Below are 19,438 nucleotides of genomic sequence, written 5' to 3' on the forward strand. Positions count from 1 at the left end.
GAAATTTTTAACAATATCCAAATCAGATTCAATTTCTTTTGTTTGTGTGCCATCCATGTTTTGAAGTGAGTGATGACTGGGTAATTTAGATCTTGACACTACGTTTGCAAGAGTGTGTGATCTCATATCATTTTTTATCAACCTCTGCTTGAGTGAGTAAAGCTGTTTGAAATCTTTCTTCAAACTTAGTCATATTAAGTAATTTGAGAAGATTATACTTGATGATAAGCAAGTGATCATTAGCTTTCAATGAAATATATAGTCTTATCCAATCACTCGATAAGTATGTTTTAATAAGGCTAAGAATCCTTAATAGAACCGTATTGACTGCCTAGGATAAATTAATGACTTTCTTTTCGGTAATTTTCCCCTACTTTCTTATAGGAATTGGCTTTGAACTTAATCATGAAAAGGAATAAAATTCATTAAACTCAAGAACAAAGATTCATACAAGAACAAATCCCCAAAAGGTCAGCCCTCGTAATTCACACCGCCTATTATCGAACACCACCAACTCATCCTCAGTTGGGGCCCCGTGACAGTTCGTCTCCTCTATATTATTATTTTTTTCTCTTCCCTTATCTTGTTTAGCAATTTCATAGACTCGTGCTGACCTATAAAAGGCTTGTGTCATCCTCAACACCTTCATTGCCATTCACCAGCTGATTAGCGATACTGTAAAGCAATCCCAATGGCTGCTCAGAAGCTTCTCTCTCTCCTGGTTTTCCAGCTCGCGCTCGTCGCTTTTATTCTCGACGTCGCCAATGCTCAAGGCCTCAAAATAGGGTTCTACAAGAATACGTGCCCTCAGGCTGAGGAGATAGTTAAGAAAGCGGCGGCGAGCTTCATTTCTCGAGCGCCCTCTCTTGCCGCTCCTCTCTTGAGGATGCATTTCCATGACTGCTTCGTCAGGGTACTTCCATTTTAGCGGTTTATTCTACTCGAGTGACCCCGTTGCCATCAATTTCTCAATTACTGCATGTAGTTTCTTTGAATCAAACATATGCACATCACTCCCCACATCATTAATTTGTTGCGAAATAAGTTGTAGCTATAATTAGTTGATGTGTAGAGATCTATCTTAATTAGATAACTAGTTTTATGTTAGTAGACACATTTGCGTTCCTTAAAACAATCCGTCTCTGGATAATCAAACTTGATTTTGGATGACACATATGTTGTGCGCAGTCAAATGTCTCGTTTTCCTGATTCGAAACTTCATGTCATGAAATGAGACAAATTTACCATATTACAAATTCATGCAGAGGCATGCACCTTCACCAAGTTCTAAAGTTCCTTTTTTTTTTTTTTTTGCCTTTCTTTCCCTCTCTTTTTTGGGTTTATTTGCAGGGATGTGATGGCTCTGTGCTACTGAATTCAACATCTTCTAACCAAGCAGAGAAAGATGCGTTTCCAAACCTGTCACTGAGAGGATACCAAGTCATCGAAGCAGCTAAAGATGCCCTTGAAAAAAAATGTCCTGGTGTTGTGTCTTGTGCTGATATTCTTGCTCTAGTTGCTCGTGATGCAGTTTCCATGGTAATTGATTAATTAAATATTCGATTCCTGTTGTATTCTAGCTAGGGATTTCTATAATACTGGTCATCAACGAAAATTGTTTCATAAATTCTATTTTTGTGATAAATCAACATTTTTTTATCAATGATTTCGAATGGAATTGATTATCAAATTTTATTTCTGATGAGCGTGTGGATAACGCAAACTGATCAGAGTGCAAGTCATCTGCACAGGTCATAAACTTGGACTCAACTAGTTCATGTGGTTTGCAGAGTGGTTTTTGCGTCCACTCCCTTAAATAATAAATGATGTCAATTTATGAAATGTGACATGATTTTTCTAAATTGTTGGTTGGATAACACGGCTAATGGATATGGAATTTCCAGTTTTTACTATGAAGGTATAGAGTAAGAATATCAAATATCTTTAACTTGTAATTGGTTTCAGATGAACGGTCCATATTGGCAAGTCCCCACAGGAAGGAGGGATGGCAGAGTGTCTAAGCTTCAAGATGCCTTAAACAACTTGCCCGCTCCTACTTTCAGCATTTCTGCGCTTAAATCGTCCTTTGCCGCGAAGGGTCTCAGCGTCAAAGACCTTGCCGTTCTCTCAGGTACGAGACCAATCATAGTACATATACCTAACATTATTGAAAGTCCTAATCATTAGTTTATAATTTAAGTACAGTGAAATTAACGGTGTGGTTGATTCGATGATAATTCAGGAGGACACACCCTCGGAATGTCGCACTGTTCCTCCTTCACGAACCGTCTGTACAACTTCACTGGCAAGAACGACGCCGACCCATCCATGGACCCCAACTATGTCGCTCAGCTCAAGACCAAGTGCAAGCCGAACGACGCCACCACCATCGTTGAGATGGACCCGGGGAGCGCCAAGACGTTTGACGTGGACTACTACACCCTCGTCTCCAAGAGGAGAGGCCTCTTCCAGTCTGATGCCGCGCTGCTCACCGACAGCACCACCAAATCCTACGTGCAGCTCCAGCTGACGAGCAAATCGACATTTGCCAAAGACTTTGGCGTGTCCATGGTTAACATGGGGAACGTCGGCGTTCTCACCGGCAATTCGGGCGAGATTAGGAAGAAATGCTATTTGGTTAACTAACCAATCGAGTCGTTTGTCTCTCACCTTGAATTTACAAAGGTTTTGCATGTTGTGTGGTATTCTTTAGTTTTTCCTGTTCTGATTGATGCGGTGGGTGGAATGTCGGTCTCGGAAAGGTAGCGTTCAAGATGCTGTTGCTTTACTATTCGTCGGGATGTATAAATCGACAATAATTGGCGTAAGGACAAAGCATGTGACTATTAACATATTATAAGCACATGTTCATTGCATATTCCTTACATTGTTAAATTAGCCTCCCCAGCGCATCGATAATAGGCACCACAAATCATTTCACTCACTCAACACAAATCAAAAGTCGAATAATACATATAAATACTAAAACCAGTCTACTAAATTGGTATACCGAGGCGGCGGAATCCATGAACAAAAGCTAATGGTGTCGGCACGACGATGTGCATCCATCAGTAAGCAAAAAGCTGAGGAAAAGGAGGAGAACCGTTAAGAAAACTCTCAGCCAGAGAGAATCTCTCATGATGATAGAGAATGAAAGTACAGGCAAAGTGGTTACTTTCTGGGCAAGTTGGGAATGATTAATTAGAAACTTGTTCTGACTAACATCCCTTAATCTTCCGATTATACAACACGAAATTGCCTTTGACTGGTTTTACTCTCTTCTTGACGATCTATTTCAAGGCCACTTAAGCATATAAAAATATTGAACTACAATAACAGAAATCTGTCATTCTTTCAAAATTTAAGCTTTCAGGACACGGGATTAAGAAGTCAGTATTTTAATATTCACTGACTGAACATCCACTTAACTCCGGAATCAGATCCTCCTACTAAAGAAGACTGGACCAACGCAAATTGGGTATACATGTGAATTTGCAATTAAGAACGCAGGATCAATAAAATTTATAAGTGCTAGTTGTGTGTCCAACATGCAAATTATCAAAGGATGGTTTATATAATGACGATACGATACTAACCCTCCTTAAATTTTTCATAGGTTCTTATGTTATTTCCCCTTCCTAGCGTATTTGTTATACTTGGTCCTTTGGGTGTTGATTTGGAGAAGGAAATCATGAAATGAGTTGTGATGAAAGCATGGAGATGGCGTATATGAAATGTTTATCCTTTGTTGTATGATCCAATTTACTTCGTTTGAAGGAAATACGAATGAATTTGGTTGAGCATGCATGGCTCCAACTTCAATGAGGCATGGCAAAACCGTTACATTCTAATATTCTCATTGTATATAATATTTTTCTCTCTTCCATGGATTACCTTTCCAAGACAAAATAATCTCAACAAAATACACTTACTTTCTCTGCTGTTGATTCAGCCCCAACCACTCTGGAGGGCCAAGTAGTCAATTCTTTTAATTGCTTGAAATTTACTGAAAGAGAAAGTATCATAAAGCAGTGTACAACTCATCGCATGTATTGGTTGATCATGAAACCGTCTGCATCATTGAGGTTCTTAATGGCATATCCAACACTGTAATATATACGACCATGCACGGCTTCTTCTTCACTTTGTCATCTAGATCCCAAACCAAAGCACTTTTGAGTTAAATCCAAATAAAACACGTTTAATCTAGTAAGTTTTGCTTAAGGAGAAGGATTTGTGTTGAAGCAAAATGGGAAGACTGTTTGGTTTGGGCATGGGCATTGTTTTGGGATTTCTAGGGAATATTGCTGTCTCAACTCAAGCTCAACTTGAGATGGGTTATTATTCTAAGAGCTGCCCAGAAGCTGACAAAATTGTGAGAGAGTTGTCGAAGATCACATCCGTAATGCTCATTCTTTAGCAGCCGCTCTGCTGAGGATGCACTTTCATGATTTGCTTCGTCGGGGTTTTTACTTTCTCTCCCATGTAGCTTGCATCAGTGCACGTTAATATCTTACAGCAAACTTGAGAAATTTGGAGGAATCGTTACTGCATATCTCCATTTCAAGAGTACTAGTATTTTCTTAATCTCATGCTAGCTTTGAGAAATTTGAGCTCGTCGTTTGTTGATCACCGTCAGGGTTGTGACGCTTCTGTGCTCTTGAACTCTAGTTGAAGCAACCCAGCAGAGAGAGATTCTCCTCCAAACTTCACTGTGAGAGGCATCGACTTCATCGATCAAGCGAAGAGCCTTGTCGAAGCTGAATATGCCAGGATTGTCTCTTGCGCAGACATCATAGCTTTGGCCGCAAGAGATGCAATTGTGGCCACTATAAGGACAACAGCACAAAGATTATTTCCACGAAAGCAGATATCCATTGTTCAAGTGCGTCTAGATCTTAGCACTATGTGAAAACTGTTTTCTCCACTGATGATGGAATGAGTATAGATTTGCCAGCGAAAAAAACATTGAGATTGAGTGGGGAATTAAAACTGTATCTGATGTGCATGAAACTATAGGGAGGTCCATTTTGGAGAGTTCCTACAGTAAGAAGAGATGGAGTAATTTCAAGGGCATCGGAAGCATTGAGCAACATCCCTTCTCCATCCAGCAAACTCAACGCTCCCCAAACATTTTTCGCCAATAAAGGACTCGATCTTAAAGACTTAGTTTTATCGTCCGGTGAGGCCATATGTCACCCACCTATAAAAATGAGAGGATATCAGTTGATGAGTTAAACCATTAGTATTGAGAGAGATCGAACTGTATATTCAGTACGTGACTAAGCTGGTTATGCGCTAAATTAGTAGCGGCTGATGTGACTTGTTCTGAAATAGGAGCTCACACGATTGGTGCATCTCACTGCTCGTCTTTCCGGAACCACCTATACAACTTCACTGGCGGTGAGGATCAAGACCCCTCCTTGGAAAGCGGGTACGCGGCGAATCTCAAGGCCAAGAAGTGCAGGAGCCTGAGTAACGATACCATCTTTCGATCGGATTCTGCTATCACTACCAGTCCTGCTACCAAGCTCTTCATCACACAAGTCCTTCAAGGGTCACTTGACAACTTCTACGCTCAATTTGCCTTGGCAATGGAGAAGATGGGCCGGATCGACGTGAAGACTGGGCTGGCGGGCGAGATAAGGAAGCATTGTGCGCTGGTGAATAGCCCAAACCAAAGGGAATAAGCAGTGTTAGCCCAAACAAACAGAAAAGGAAGCATGCCTCGGTGCAATGTGATTATGAATAGGAGATATTCAACTAACATACTTCACATTTTATTCAATGATAATTTACATATCTCTATTTTACCTTTTGGAGACTAATTTGCACCTTCATATCTATTATCCTTGCATTACGTTTACGCTGTTTTCTTTGAAAAAAATGTTCATCCCCAAATTCTGAATTCTCGCACTCATCCAAAACACTTAAACCGACATTGATCATCACTTGAACCCCAATCAAAATCGTAGAAGGAGTTTACATGTTTCGTTTAGAGATATGTAAATAGTATTTGCAAAATTAGGTACATTTAAAAGGTCACTCGTGTAATTAAATCTCTCAATAAGTGGCTTTAATCTTCGTCCACCTGTATATCCTATCATTAGAGTACAAGGGGACGAGGAAAAGAGGAATTATAATTGGGCTTTAATGCTCAAGTTTGAAGATTTTTAAGGTTCTTGTTTTCAGTGCCATTTGACCCTGGAAATGACTCGTACATTCAATTATCATATTGCCCAGAAACATAAAAGAGAAAAAAAAAACTAGGAAAAAGAAAACGAAAAATTGAATTATCACCTTGAGAGGAATAGATGGCACCATCAAAGTGATAAGCTTCAAAAAGGGAAAGAGAATTGCCAGTCTAATGAAGAACGACCATGAGGAGGTTTCATGTGCAGTTGTGTCTAGAGGACTAGGAAGTTGTGATCCTCAGACATTTTAGCCGCATTTTTTAGAGAACTTCAGGTGCAACGGTAGCATTTCTTTGGCATATCGAGTAGTTTTGGTATGATGAATATAGAGCATGTACAATCTTAAATAAGAACGGCAATTATAGCAAACATTACTATGCCCCTTTTTTGCACCCGCAGACTTCTCCGTCCACTGAACAACGATAATCCGTCGTCACTTTTAATTATGAATTATGACCAAGAAAGGAGAATTTAAAGGCATTTATTTCTGAAAAACACAAACAAATGGGACTAAATATGTGAAATTGATCATAGATGCATTTCCTAACTTATATTTCATGGTTAGAGTTGTCAAATGGATGAATTATATTTAATAAATGGGTCATACAATAATATGGGGGTTAAATGGATTCATAATTTAATTTAAACTCTCTCTCTCTCTCTCTCTCTCTCTCTCTCTCTCTCTCTCTCATTCACTTGATATTGCCTCTAAATTTGTAATTTTAGTGATGTAAATTTGATCGGATATGAGTCATTACAATTGTATTGTACAGAAATATATCAAAATGAAAATGAGGCAATTTGAATTAGGCCATTTTCGACCAAACTCGCCTATTTCACAGGTTTATATGGGATGGAGCTGCCTGCGTACATGCTAACTAAAGTCTTAATATTTTGGTCTTGTTATGGTCTATATGGTGATGGTACTGAGGACATTGAATCTAGGTGCTTTTCCACGCTGAAAATGGCGCTTTATCCTAATTCCCATATCGTTAGTTTTTAAAAAATTTATTTCGCTCGACGCAGATAGAAAATAATGATATTTCTCCTAACGATGCTGTTGCCAACGCATTTCCTATTAGTAAATAATATCGTATAAGCCCTCGTGCACAGGTAACAAAATTATATCATTAAATATTTCTAGCAAAGTGACTCCGTAAAGGCTGCTTTTTTTTTTTTTTAAAATAATCCTAAGGCCTGATCGTAATTAGCCAACAAACCGGAGAAGTATTAGCACAGCCACTAAACACTGTAATCCAATCGAAATTTGAGTTTCCTAGGACGGAGTTCCACAATCATTAAGTTCAGACTTATGCATATCCTTAAAAAGTTTCATCTTAGTTCCAACAGGATAAGTACGATTCAATTTTGAAGCTGCATAAGTACTGATTTTTATTTGCAGTGCTCTGCCTTAAATAGAAGTTCAATTCCATAATTCAAAGACTTTGAAGAGAAAATCCCGCCACATGACCCGAGTGCAGAGGCATTGGTGGCGGAGCGCACGCTTCGTTACACCGTATCCCCCAATTCATGGATAAATTTCCCCTTTCTTCATATTGAACATCTTCGTTTTTTCCTAACTTGACTTATAGCCAGTATAATCAACTATAATGAAGACCTAAAGGGATTAGTTGATGTATATCTTTAGCGGAAGTAGAGGTCAATAATGTAGGGGCGTTTCACTTGGCCCGAAGGTCAATGGGCAGACTTGGACTCTGCGCTACTGCTTACAGGAGAATATTCGATGCGCGCAACTTTAGCGTAGGCTCGGCCCGAGCATTTCGTGTGAAAAAAGGGTTTCAAATCATCACAGCGTCCGAATAATTTTTTTAAAGATTTAGTACTAGGGGTGGCCGTCTAGACTTGCCCATTTGAATAGTTTTAATTTTAGCATCGATGCGATCTCAAGCACCAGCTCCGCTTAGTCGTTTAGCAATATATATAGAGACACAACCACATACATACACACACCACATTAAAGCATCTAAGATGGTTTTGTGTTACTGAGCGAGCATTATCCATTTTTCCAAGGACAGTACTACATGGCAAAAAGGTTGGGGCCAACTGCCCTCACTCTCTTCTTAAAATATGCATCATGTCATGTTTGTAAACAAAATAATATGCAATAATGCCTCCCACAAATTTTTATGAAAAATCACTTTTTTAGTTATCTTTTTATTGTCAACGCATAAATTTTCACCTAAAGACTTCTCATAAATTTCGTAAGAAAATTACAATTCGAATTCGTCAATGACAATGGGGTTTGACCTCCAAACAAAAATGATGATTCTGCATAGTCTTGTATTCGCATTCTTTATTGCATTTCTTTGCATTGATATATTAGATACATTTATGTTTAGGAGTAGCATGTTCGCATTGAATAAAACATAATTCACTTTATTAGAATTCGTGCAAACTAGCCCAACATGCGACCCCATTCGTTGTGCAGAATTGGATGAACTTCTAAGCCCGATCCAAGCTTCGCTCTGGACCCAAGAGTTCTAGCCCAATCCACAGCTTAAACCAAGTACGGCCCTTGTCCCTCTCTCCCTCTTGATTCGGAGTCATCGGCGTTCTCTTTTTGCTAAATCATCACTCTATCTTTAACGCAAGCAACGAAGCAGAATTTTCAAGGTAGAAATCTAGATCACTGAAGTTACTCTAGTAGTCACCCTTCTCACTTGAGAAAAGAGGGGTGGGGATTCCCCGCCTTCTCTGGTATTGGGATCGGGACATGTGAATGAAGAAACATGATTTTGCAACCTGTGCATAGCACATAACACGCATAGTTCATAAAATAGATATAACACACACAGATCATGGATTGCACGACTTGCCCACTTGCCTCCACTATACTCAGCTCGCTTTCTCCTCTCCTCCCTCTCTTCTTGTTCTGCTGCCAGAACCTCTTACTGATGTCTCACGTTCATTTTACCCTCCAGAATGCTTTGCGTCTCTTGTTGCTGGACATGAAGAAGAGGGCTGCCAACTATTCTTGAAGTCCTTTTCTACTCTAATGTTTCAAGGGTTGCCTTGATGATTTACTCCGTACATGGGTCTATAGCTATCCGTTCTACGAGATCGCTTGTTGATCTGGTCCCTCGGCATGTCATGGAGGCACTTTTTCTATCCGTTATTGTGTTATTCATATTGATCACTATGGTGCTAACCTTTGCTTCACTATGACTTGTAGGTCATCTAAGCTAGATTTGACAATAGTGCATCCCATACTTGAAGTCATTATCTTCTTACCATAGGTAGGAGCTATGAGATTTAGGGGACTGTCACCAACTGTTTTAAAGGTTTAAGTCATTAAACGAATGTGTTGTTTAATATTTAATTATTTCACAAGTAGGAGGTGTGAAATTTGGTAGGATCGTCACTAATAATTTTAAAGGCTTAAGCTGTTAGACAATTGTATGATTTAATATTTAATTATTCCCACTTTCCCTCACACTTAATCTAGTCTTTTTACCTAATGTTAAGCGATGACATATTTAATTGGGGAGGCAAATGGGACCTGAAAAGATTTATTCTTAAGACCTTTAACTCTGACACTATATGAAATTTTGTTGAATTATTACAATCTATTCTAAAAGCTTAAATTATTAGATGAATGGATTTTACCAAAAAAAAAATTATTAGATGAATGGATGGTTTAATAATTACTCTAACACTCCCCCCACGCATAATTTGATCTTTTTGCCTAAAACTAAGCATGGACATATTTAATTTGTGATGCAAACAGGGCTTGTAAAGAGATCTCTAATTCTGATATCATGTGAGATTTGGTGGGAATGCTATCAATCGTTCAAAAAACTTAAATTGTTAGACGAAAGCATGGTTCAATATTTAATTATTCCAATAGGAGGGACCATCAACGGGGGATATTTGAGGATAAAATTGGCAGAAAGCATTCTCCTCGGAGAAGGTATTCCCCAAGAAACGATGCAATAAGTCATTGGTCAGAAACCACATTCCTCTTATGTGTCTCTTGTCATGTAATAACATTGCTAAAACCTTCTTTGATTTGCATAGAAATATGGGCAATGTGGCTTTCCTTTAATATGCTCATATTTGAGTTCATTCATAAACTGCAACAACAAAAAGTGCAAGATGCAGCAGCATTTGGATGGTCAAAGTGACACCTCGAAGGTGATTGAAGTTAGAGAAAGATGAGGGAAATCTACGTCATCCCAATCCAAATATGCCCCTCTAAAGTAGGTTAGCGAAATCTTTTTGATATCTTAGCCATACTTTGTTTGAAAAATTTACCAAGTGTGTTCCTTAGAGGGTGTCTTGCTCATTTGATCTTGAAACTAGAAATGCAGTTAAAGTAAGGTAAGATATCAGTATGCCAGAGTGCCTCAATAATCGGGAGTTTGTCGTTTGTAAGGGAGAAAATAGTGGATATGTTTTGTGTGCCAACACAACAAATAAGAAGGCCATGAGGTTGCGACACATGTCCAAAGTAGGTCCGATGTTACTATTTTGAAAATTCTTCTCTTCTCTCTACGTGCTCTCTCTTCTGCCTCCCCTGCACGCTCTCTCCCCTCTCCTAGCACGCTCTCTCTCTATCTCTCTCTCTTCAGCGCCCCCTCTTTCTCCCACCAAGCCTCCGTCTAACCATCGCGGAGTGGCTCGTCGAACAAGCCACCATGCCCTTGTCCAATTGACTTACCACCATGCCCGATCGACGACAATGGCAAAGGCATCCTTTTAAGGGGAGCCGCACAGTGGTTCGTCGGACAAGCCACCACACCCTTATCCGACCAATGAACTTTGCGATGGTGGAAGTGGAGCGGTGTTGTGGCTCGTTTCTCTGACAAGAGCACAGTGGCTCATTGGACGTGGTGGGGAGAGAGAGGGCGGTGATGAGAGAGAGTCAAGTGAGAGAGCATGTCCGTTGGGGGAGGGGGAGATCGCATGTAGAGGGGAGAGAGAGGGGAGAGAGGAGTTTTCAAATTTTAAGTTCCACATACAACGTGTGTTGTGTTTTTAAGGACTTTCTTATCTGTCACGCTGGCACACAAGATGTACCGAATAATTTCTAATTTCTAGATATGCTTTTCTTGTTTCATATATATTACCACTTTTGGTGAATTTTGTTTTTCATAATGACGTGGTTGTCTTTATTGATTCTTATGCGTCATGATGGTCATTTTTTTATTTTTTGAAATTTTTTGAAATTTTTTGCTTTCCATACTTATATAATTGTCTTTTCTAGCTGCTTTCGTTGAGGTTGTCTTCCTCTCATGCCTTTTTTTATTCGGCGTCTTTTGAAAGACCATAACAATACATTCGTACAGATATTCATTTTCCTATGTTGCTCATTTTCTTACGTGTTTCATAGTTTCAGTAACTGCTAACAATCAAATTGCTATGTTTGATGATTACTATAAAGTTCCAAACATTGTCAAGGATTCGAGGAGAATTTTATTTTCTTTACAGATGTTTTTGACATGGTTGGAGGTTAATATAAACACGTGATGGAAGATGACAACGCCGAATTGTTGAGTTAGGAGGAAAAACTTAGCCTCTTCTATCATTTAAAACACACAAAAAAGCTGTTTTTAAGCACTTTATTCAAGCTCGTCATCTTTGGCCGTTTCAATGTAGTAATCTAGCTTTTTAAGAGAAATAACATGCTGACCTTGTGTGCAGTTATTCAATATGAAGATGTACCTGGAAGAGCAACTTCAAGAGGCAGATAGTCCATACTTTAAAATTCAGGAGCTCGACTTTTTCTCCCCTTGCCTGGTGTTATTTTGACATGACGGTACGTTCGGGATCACACAAAAGATCAAGAAATTCATCAAAGCATAACAGCGATATTCACCTTTGGAGATCATTTTGTAATTTCACCTCTATAATTCTTGTGTTCCTATTAACGTATCTTTTTTCTCCCAAATACGCTCACCTCAAATTTTAATTTTTCACGCAAATCCAAAATACTCAAAACCAATATCGATCAAATCGCCGAAACCCCAAGCAAAATCGTAAAACGAGTTTTCGAGGAGTGACAACTTGGTAATTTCGAGGGAAAAAAAATGAAAGTAGGTAAATGGTCGATCCTCTTGTGTCATTAATCTCTTCGGAAGCCGCTTTTGACTTCGTGCAAGTCTCTATCATCATAGTGCAAGAGGACGAGAGTATAAAAGGGGAACTTGTTAATGGGCTTTGTACTCAGTCTCTCACCAAAGCAGGCCCATCTCAGCCCAGCCCAAAAGGCACCACGAAAGCCCAAACCCGCAAACGCAGAAACAAAACCCTAATTTCCCCAAGTCGGCTCCCCCGCTCGCCCTCCGTCGCCTACATAAAGCGAAACAAGGGCCTTCGTCTTCATCCCCATCTCCATCGCTCTCCCTGCCTCTCTCCCTCCCTCTGCAAATCTCTCTCCGTCTTGCTTCCCTCGGCGTCTTCATCTGGTGTTCCGCCTGTCCGGGTCGTCTTCAAATCCATGCCTTCTTCTTCTTCTTCTTCTTCTTCTTCTTGTTATTTTTTGTGGGTGCGAGTGCAGTGATGATGCAATTGTATGTGGACTAGAGTTTCTGATACTACTCGTAGTTGAAGACTAACCCTTGGCTGTCTGAGCACTCTCTCTTCGCTTCCCCATGATCTTGTTATTCTTTTCTTTGTTCTCCCTTCCTTTCAAATCGCTTCCTTCATTATCGTACGTTTCGCAGTAATTTAGGGTTTTTATTATTGAGATTGGGCTTGTGATGATAAATCATTATATCTTAGCGGATTTCAGTGAGGCTTCATCGTCAATGATCTGATTGTTACACACACTGAAGCCCTTGTAGATTCTCGAATTTTACCCATCTTTTCGACGGCGATTTCTTCAGTCCTTTTTTATGTTTTGAAAATAAAGATCGATTCTTTTTTCTAGGTGTGGGATTGAGATTGCAGTGATGAGATTAAGGCACCCGAGGGGGTGTCGATGGGCAGTGGATCAATCCGTGAGCCCGAATTTATAAAACGACTTCTCCTTCCACTGAGCAACGATAATCCCTCAAAAGTCTTTTTCTTTTTCAAAATCTCTTTTCTGGATTTGGATTTAGACAAAAGTTTTATGTTTTTTCTGATTTTGATTGTTGGGTTTGAGTATTTAAAAATTTAATAATAGTTAAAAAATTTGGGGGCGCCCTTTTACCAATTCTGGGGGATGAACTGTTCCTCTTGGCATAATGGCTTGGGCGCTAGATCAGCATTGTGGCACTATCCTGATCGGTGGCTGAGTTCTCAGTGCCATTGGATCCTGGAAACGCCTCATACATTCCCTTCGGACAATAACATCAGAAATCTCGTCTGATCCTTTTCACATTTTAGCAACAGTTAAGAGTGAACAAGTATAGGTTGCTGTGGCATTTAGCCACACATTTAATAGAGAAATTGCTGTGGCATGTTGGGCAGTTTTGAGGAATGAAAAAGATCCCGGGCAAGTTTGATATGTGAATGACAATCACAGAAAAGATTGATCCGATGAACTTGTGGGTCGTGTTTGTCAAACTTTGAAATTTAAAAGGTAACTGAACCAAGCAGCTTTTATTAAACACTGGATTTGACAGATAATCAAAACCGATTATGTTCATAACTAAAAGAGGGGCAAGCCTAACTAGAGTTGGATTACTTGGAAGGTCATAACATCAGAAAACTTGTGGGTCGTGTTTGTTAAACTTGGAATTTACAAGGTAACTGAACCAAGCAGCTTTTATTGAACATTGGATTTGACAGATGATCACAACCGATTATGTTCATAGCTAAAAGAGGGGCAAGCCTAATTAGGAGTTGGATCACTTGTAAGGTCATTACATCAGAAAATATTACTGTCGGTATTGTTCAGGCGGAGAGTTGCCATGCTCAGAAAATTTGACTTGATCCTCAAACAAACTGTGTAGTCTACTAGCCGTTTTACAGGCCAACCCATCAACGAAAGAGTAAGCACTTTTCTTCGGAAAATAGGTTTAAGGATGGGCGACCTAAAATGAAATTGCCTGCTAGCTTTCCAACCAGCGGAGCTTTAGAGGTCCCGACGGGCTGACGGAACACGATGACCTACAAGTATCGATCCAGGCACCAACACCACTGCTAGACAGACCGTCCTCCTCACCTCATTATGCTAACCTTGCCCATCCACTGAGCAAAGTCTTAATCGCCATACCTCATCTCGGACATTTTTCCTTTCAATACCACTAGTTCTAATTTGAAACCCATCTTCTTCAACTACTACAGAAATACAACCTTTGAATTCTAGACGAGAAAACAAGTATTTTAAACCAGCTTCTAGGATTCTGTTGACGCGTCCTGCTTAGGTGTGATAAACAACGATCTACCTTGAATAGCAGGAGCTTTACAACTTGTTACGCGAGTTACATGTACCAGGGACGAAAAAATTCAATAAATGAAGATTAATTATAAACAATTTCCACTGTGCGGCATCCATGTAAAAATTATGTAGTCACATGTAAATCAGTCCTCAAAGGTCATCCAACAGAATTGTAACACATTTCATTTCTTCCATCCAAAGTAGATACCAGATAGGATAGCCACCCCAGCAACTGCGACACCCAAAGACGAGAGCACTTTGAAGGTAGAAACCGTCGGCTTTTTTGAAGGCATTTCCAGAAGATCCTTTACCTGGCACATGCAACAAAGCAAGTTAACATAAAAATCATATGCAGAAAAATAAATAATCCTAACACGATTTAGCATGTATAAACCATAAATTATTAAAACTAACCTCCACAGGCTGCTTCCAATGCTTCTTGATACCGCCAAGATGGCCTTTGCCAACAACTGCGACGACTGAACTATGTTCTCTGGCAACCTTTAACAATGTGTATGACATGTACCTAGCAGACAAATTATTAAGCTGCTAGTGATGCTAGTATCGAGCCAAGAATGGATGAGCTATCATATTAAGTCACTATAGCTAACAACGTCATCAAAATCTTCTAGAATCTAAACCATTGGCATCTACTTAAAGATCAAATAGAGTTGTAATTTTGAATGTGAAATTAATAACAATGGAAAATGAAAAATGGAAAGTAATAAAGTCTTTCATAGGGTAGATCTATTCAACGAAATGCTGAAATATAACGAGAATACTCACTGATCTCGCTCATGAACAAGTGTCTCCATTAGGGTGGGAAATTCCTTGCTCATTTCTTGAATCACAAGAGTCAACATGTCTACATCGTCCAGGTCCTTCAGCTAATGCAAAGAACCAGGAAAATCACCAACGTGGATTGACTTTTTATTGAAGCTCCATTATATATCATGCAAGAAGCACTTAGAAAATTCACAATGAGATATATGGAAATAAAGCTTACCATTTTATTAAGATCCTCGGGGCTCGGTAGGAAGACTGCTTGGAAAAGTAAGGAATACATTAACTTTGTCTTATGCCAGAGTGGCATTTTTGCCCATGTCCTTCGTAAGGTAACCTGTGGCGGTCATAGAAAAAGTCATAATAGAGATGAGAAAAGATATGGAGTTAAAAAGCACGAAATAAAGTAAATTGAGAAATAATGCTTTCATATATTTTTAGCATCTAAAAACTGCAATTCAAGATCAGTACTTAGGTAATTAAAACAGAAGGCAAACATGATTATCGTCCATGAAGATTCACAATGTCCATAAAAGCCAATTAGCTACTAAAAATGAAACAACATAAGTTAGTTAAATTGACTTTTGGATTTTTAGCCCTCCTCTAGTGTAGGAAACCAACATGGTTGGCCTTCAGAATGGAATGCTTATGCTTTGCTGCTAATATTGTGCTGCATTTCCTTGGGAATAAGTTTCTGGAGAACACCCTAACTAATATTACATACTAAGCACCTCTCACATTGATTTCTGAGTATTAATCATTGAAGCCGATAAACTAGAAAATATCATAGATGTTCTCTACAGTGATTACTCAGAACAACAACATGAACGCCTTAGAGTGAGGAGGAAAAGAAAGCAATACCTGTACTGGGCGATCACCTAGTAGAACCTTGCCACCATACTTCATTGCTTCTTCAAATGCTACACGAAACTCAGCTCCAGGATAGACCTCAAGCTTATTAGCAACCTAATAAATAATATAAGTGAGATCCAAAGAATATATGTTGAGTCCAGTTAAAAGAAATGCCAAAGGATATTGCAAACAGAATAATGCTGACATAAAATTTCAGTTCAAACCAGACAAGTCACGAGTTAATTGGAGAAAAAACATGCCTTGGCAAGGAACCAGCTATAAAGGATTCCAAATACATTGTGTTTTTTCTTGTACATTTCCACCATCTCTCCAAATGTAGGTACCTGGCAGACCATAAGAAAACATCCACAGATTGAGATGAAATCAAATTGATCCTTTAGATTTGAATCCAATGATACAGATCAAAAGAGCGTTCAATGTACACTAATGACATTAATTTCCATGCCTAAAAAATGCCACCAAAAATACGTTAAAATACTCTTCAGCTCGAGAATAATACTCAATATTTTGGTGCTTCTTCAGAAGTAAAACCAACAAGATGTGAATTAGAATTAAAGCATCAGGCTAGTAAATACATGGAATAGAAAAGTAAGACTATGTTAATGCAATTCTCTAGTCATACAAAACAAGTAGCAGGCAACCTATTAAAAACTAACATCATCTGCTGATTCATAAATCAATTTGAGCGTAACTAAACTTTTTGCTCGTGGGAGGAACACTAAGCAAATGAAGCCTCCCATACAGGCTTGCAAGAACAAAACAGTAAAGAAACCAGCCAAGGACTGGGATAAATATTCATAGACCACACACCTTCAGATTCTGTGGTGTAAGCACAGCCGCTCGACTGTGGCATAACTCCAAAAATACCACCTGCGCTCAAACAGAAACACCAAATTTTCTCAAACTTCCTCAGGAACTGGAGGTAGTTCTGAAACGTGAACAATGCAATGCAGGCGAAATCCAAAACATTATCCATCCATCAATTAGCAAGAATAGGAAAACACCTCTGGTTTCAGGTAACTGATCACAGCTTCTACTTCTCTACATGATTCCTGCAACCAAACCCATATCAGTACATTTACAGCACAAACTCGCGTTGCCACAATAACATGAAACCGATACTAAACGAATTATGCATGGACAAATTAGGATTCCATGAATTCAATTCTCTTTCAATGCCACATTTTCTCATCAACCAAACATATCATCAGCCCAGATGCAAGAACTCAATTTCCAAGTCTCGCATCGATTTCCTCCCAATCCTCTCCCGAACAATCATCAGAATTCATTCCGAAGATTCCGATTTCTCATTCCACTCCAATCGATTCAAGAACGACATCAAAGTCGTCATGCTAAAGATAAACAGCCATAGATAATCATGACCCAAAATTCAGAGTCCGAAGCTTCACACCACTCACCTCGGAGACATGGGCCGTCCCAACCAGGAACACGTCGCAGGTGCCGCCCTCGGCCGAGGACTCGCAGTCGAGGACCACCACGCTCCTGGAGAGTTCCTCGGGAAGCGTCATCCTCCTCCGATCGGATCCCTCGCCGTCTCCGTCGCCGACGCCGCCGCCGCCGCCCCCGCTCCGACGATCAGCCTCCTCGCCGTCGTCCTCCACCTCCACCTCCCTCGCGACATCGACCCCGACGAAGCTCTCGCCCAGGCTCTCCACGTTGGGATCCGGGTCCTCGATGTGGACGAAGTCCTCGCCGGAATTCGGGTCGGGCTCGGGCGGGCGAGGGTCCATGGTGGCAGTGGCGGCGGAGGCGGAGGGCCGGGTGGTCGCGGCGGCGATGGGGCGGTTCTTGGAAGGGGCGGTGGTGGAGAGGCTGAACCGGGCGGTGGGTCTGGAGGGGGAAACGAATCTGAGAAGCGGACGGTGGGAGGTTCTGGCAGCAGCAGCAGCAGCGGCAGCAGGAGGAGGAAGGAGGGAGGAGAGGAGATAGCGGGTCGGGCGATTCATGAACCGGGTCGGGTCGAGGAGGAGGAGTGCGGCGGATGGCTTGCCATATCTGGGGGATTTCACCTCGAATCCGCCATTTATGGAAAATCGATCTTTCTGCCCCCACCTCGATTGCGTGTCTTTCGATGGAGCGATTGAGTTCGCGAAGAACGAGCGCGCTGACGACGTCGCCTCAGAATCAAAGATTGGAGAGGGATTCTTGCGCCTAGAAGTTTTGCTTTCGATGCTTACAGCGTTTTGAAGAAAATTCCCTTATTAATTTTGAAGATTGAAAAAAAAACTTCTTCGTTATTTTATACGTTAATTGTCGAAAAGGAAAATGTTGAATACAATCTTAATATCCCAATTCATCAATGAAACAATCGAATCGGATATGGAATATTCTCAAGAGAAATTCAACCTATGGAAACTCATATATAGGCGGTAGGTTTTATGGGAAACTTTACTCTCAACAATTCAGAAATGATAAGATATTTTTCTAGATTTAAGTCCAACGAATTGATTGGATGGTTAGTCCTTAGAGAATTGGTTCAACAGGCAACTTGGACATCGGGGAGTATTAAAGGAAGTTGTATCACTAAAAGAAGAATATACATTATGAATTCCAAAGTTTATTATAGTTTTATCTTCAATACTTTCATCTTTCATGAGCTACACTTTATAGTTTTTCAGAAATCGTGAGTATGAAATCAAGTAATCTTTTATAGAGCTTAAGTAGTGAACACTCAATCTTTGTAACATTTTATTGATTCATCATAGTGTAATCCGACCGATAAGTTATCAGTCCGGAAAAGTGGACTCAAAGCTGAACCACTACAATTCATTTTGTTGTTTACAATTTTTCTATCCTTTAAATTCCAAGTTATATTTTGTGATAGTTTATTGTATACCATAATATATGAATATTGCATAATTTGTCACCAGACTTTGTCCTATCACAATATTATCTTAACCTCATTTTAATTCTGTATTGTCACTATCCACCCCTGCGATGAAGTTCGCTCAAACACAAAGATGCCATCTTTACCTCATCTCCAATGCCCGAATTTTGACAGCAAGCTCATAGCTTTTTAACTTCACCCAAATCACTGCTCAAAATCTCTTGGGAAAAAGCCACGAAAAACCCTGAATTTTGCCTAAAGTGATATATTTACCCAAATTTTTTTTTTTTTGGTGACGTGAAAAACTCCAAACTTTTCAAACCATGACACATTTACCCAATTAAGAGCATTTTTATCTTTTTATTTTATTTTTCATTTTTCATTTTTTTCTTCTTCTTCCCTTTGCCAATT

At 39.8% G+C, this 19,438-nt stretch overlaps 2 protein-coding genes, 4 non-coding genes and 1 pseudogene across 6 annotated transcripts; 6 read left to right on the plus strand and 1 right to left on the minus strand.

Moving 5' to 3' along the window:
* Nucleotides 1-646: 646 nt before the first annotated feature.
* On the plus strand, nt 647-2,881 carry LOC104424769 (peroxidase 27). The gene is made up of 4 exons (XM_010037271.3): nt 647-913; nt 1,351-1,539; nt 1,966-2,131; nt 2,243-2,881. The coding sequence occupies exons 1-4, from the start codon at nt 692-694 to the stop codon at nt 2,644-2,646; spliced, it is 981 nt and encodes a 326-aa protein (XP_010035573.1). The 5' UTR covers nt 647-691; the 3' UTR covers nt 2,647-2,881.
* A 1,368-nt stretch (nt 2,882-4,249) lies between these two features.
* Nucleotides 4,250-5,690, plus strand: LOC104427159 (annotated as a pseudogene).
* A 7,014-nt stretch (nt 5,691-12,704) lies between these two features.
* LOC120290075 lies at nt 12,705-12,795 on the plus strand. Its single transcript, XR_005547949.1, has one exon. It is a non-coding gene; the product is annotated as a small nucleolar RNA Z157/R69/R10 (small nucleolar RNA).
* Nucleotides 12,796-12,907: 112 nt separating this feature from the next.
* On the plus strand, nt 12,908-12,994 carry LOC120290079. The gene has a single exon (XR_005547953.1). It is a non-coding gene; the product is annotated as a small nucleolar RNA R11/Z151 (small nucleolar RNA).
* Nucleotides 12,995-13,099: 105 nt separating this feature from the next.
* Nucleotides 13,100-13,200, plus strand: LOC120290081. Its single transcript, XR_005547955.1, has one exon. It is a non-coding gene; the product is annotated as a small nucleolar RNA Z152/R70/R12 (small nucleolar RNA).
* A 148-nt stretch (nt 13,201-13,348) lies between these two features.
* On the plus strand, nt 13,349-13,476 carry LOC120290088. The gene has a single exon (XR_005547962.1). It is a non-coding gene; the product is annotated as a small nucleolar RNA snoR80 (small nucleolar RNA).
* A 1,097-nt stretch (nt 13,477-14,573) lies between these two features.
* On the minus strand, nt 14,574-18,382 carry LOC120289388 (traB domain-containing protein-like). The gene is made up of 9 exons (XM_039304210.1): nt 17,598-18,382; nt 17,184-17,231; nt 16,990-17,049; nt 16,419-16,502; nt 16,168-16,272; nt 15,530-15,643; nt 15,310-15,410; nt 14,938-15,049; nt 14,574-14,834 (listed from the first exon to the last, which is right to left on the minus strand). The coding sequence occupies exons 1-9, from the start codon at nt 18,144-18,146 to the stop codon at nt 14,706-14,708; spliced, it is 1,302 nt and encodes a 433-aa protein (XP_039160144.1). The 5' UTR covers nt 18,147-18,382; the 3' UTR covers nt 14,574-14,705.
* Between the last annotated feature and the right edge of the window lie 1,056 nt (nt 18,383-19,438).

The sequence above is a fragment of the Eucalyptus grandis genome, chromosome 11 (assembly GCF_016545825.1).
Source record: "Eucalyptus grandis isolate ANBG69807.140 chromosome 11, ASM1654582v1, whole genome shotgun sequence".
Taxonomy (NCBI): Eukaryota; Viridiplantae; Streptophyta; class Magnoliopsida; order Myrtales; family Myrtaceae; genus Eucalyptus; species Eucalyptus grandis.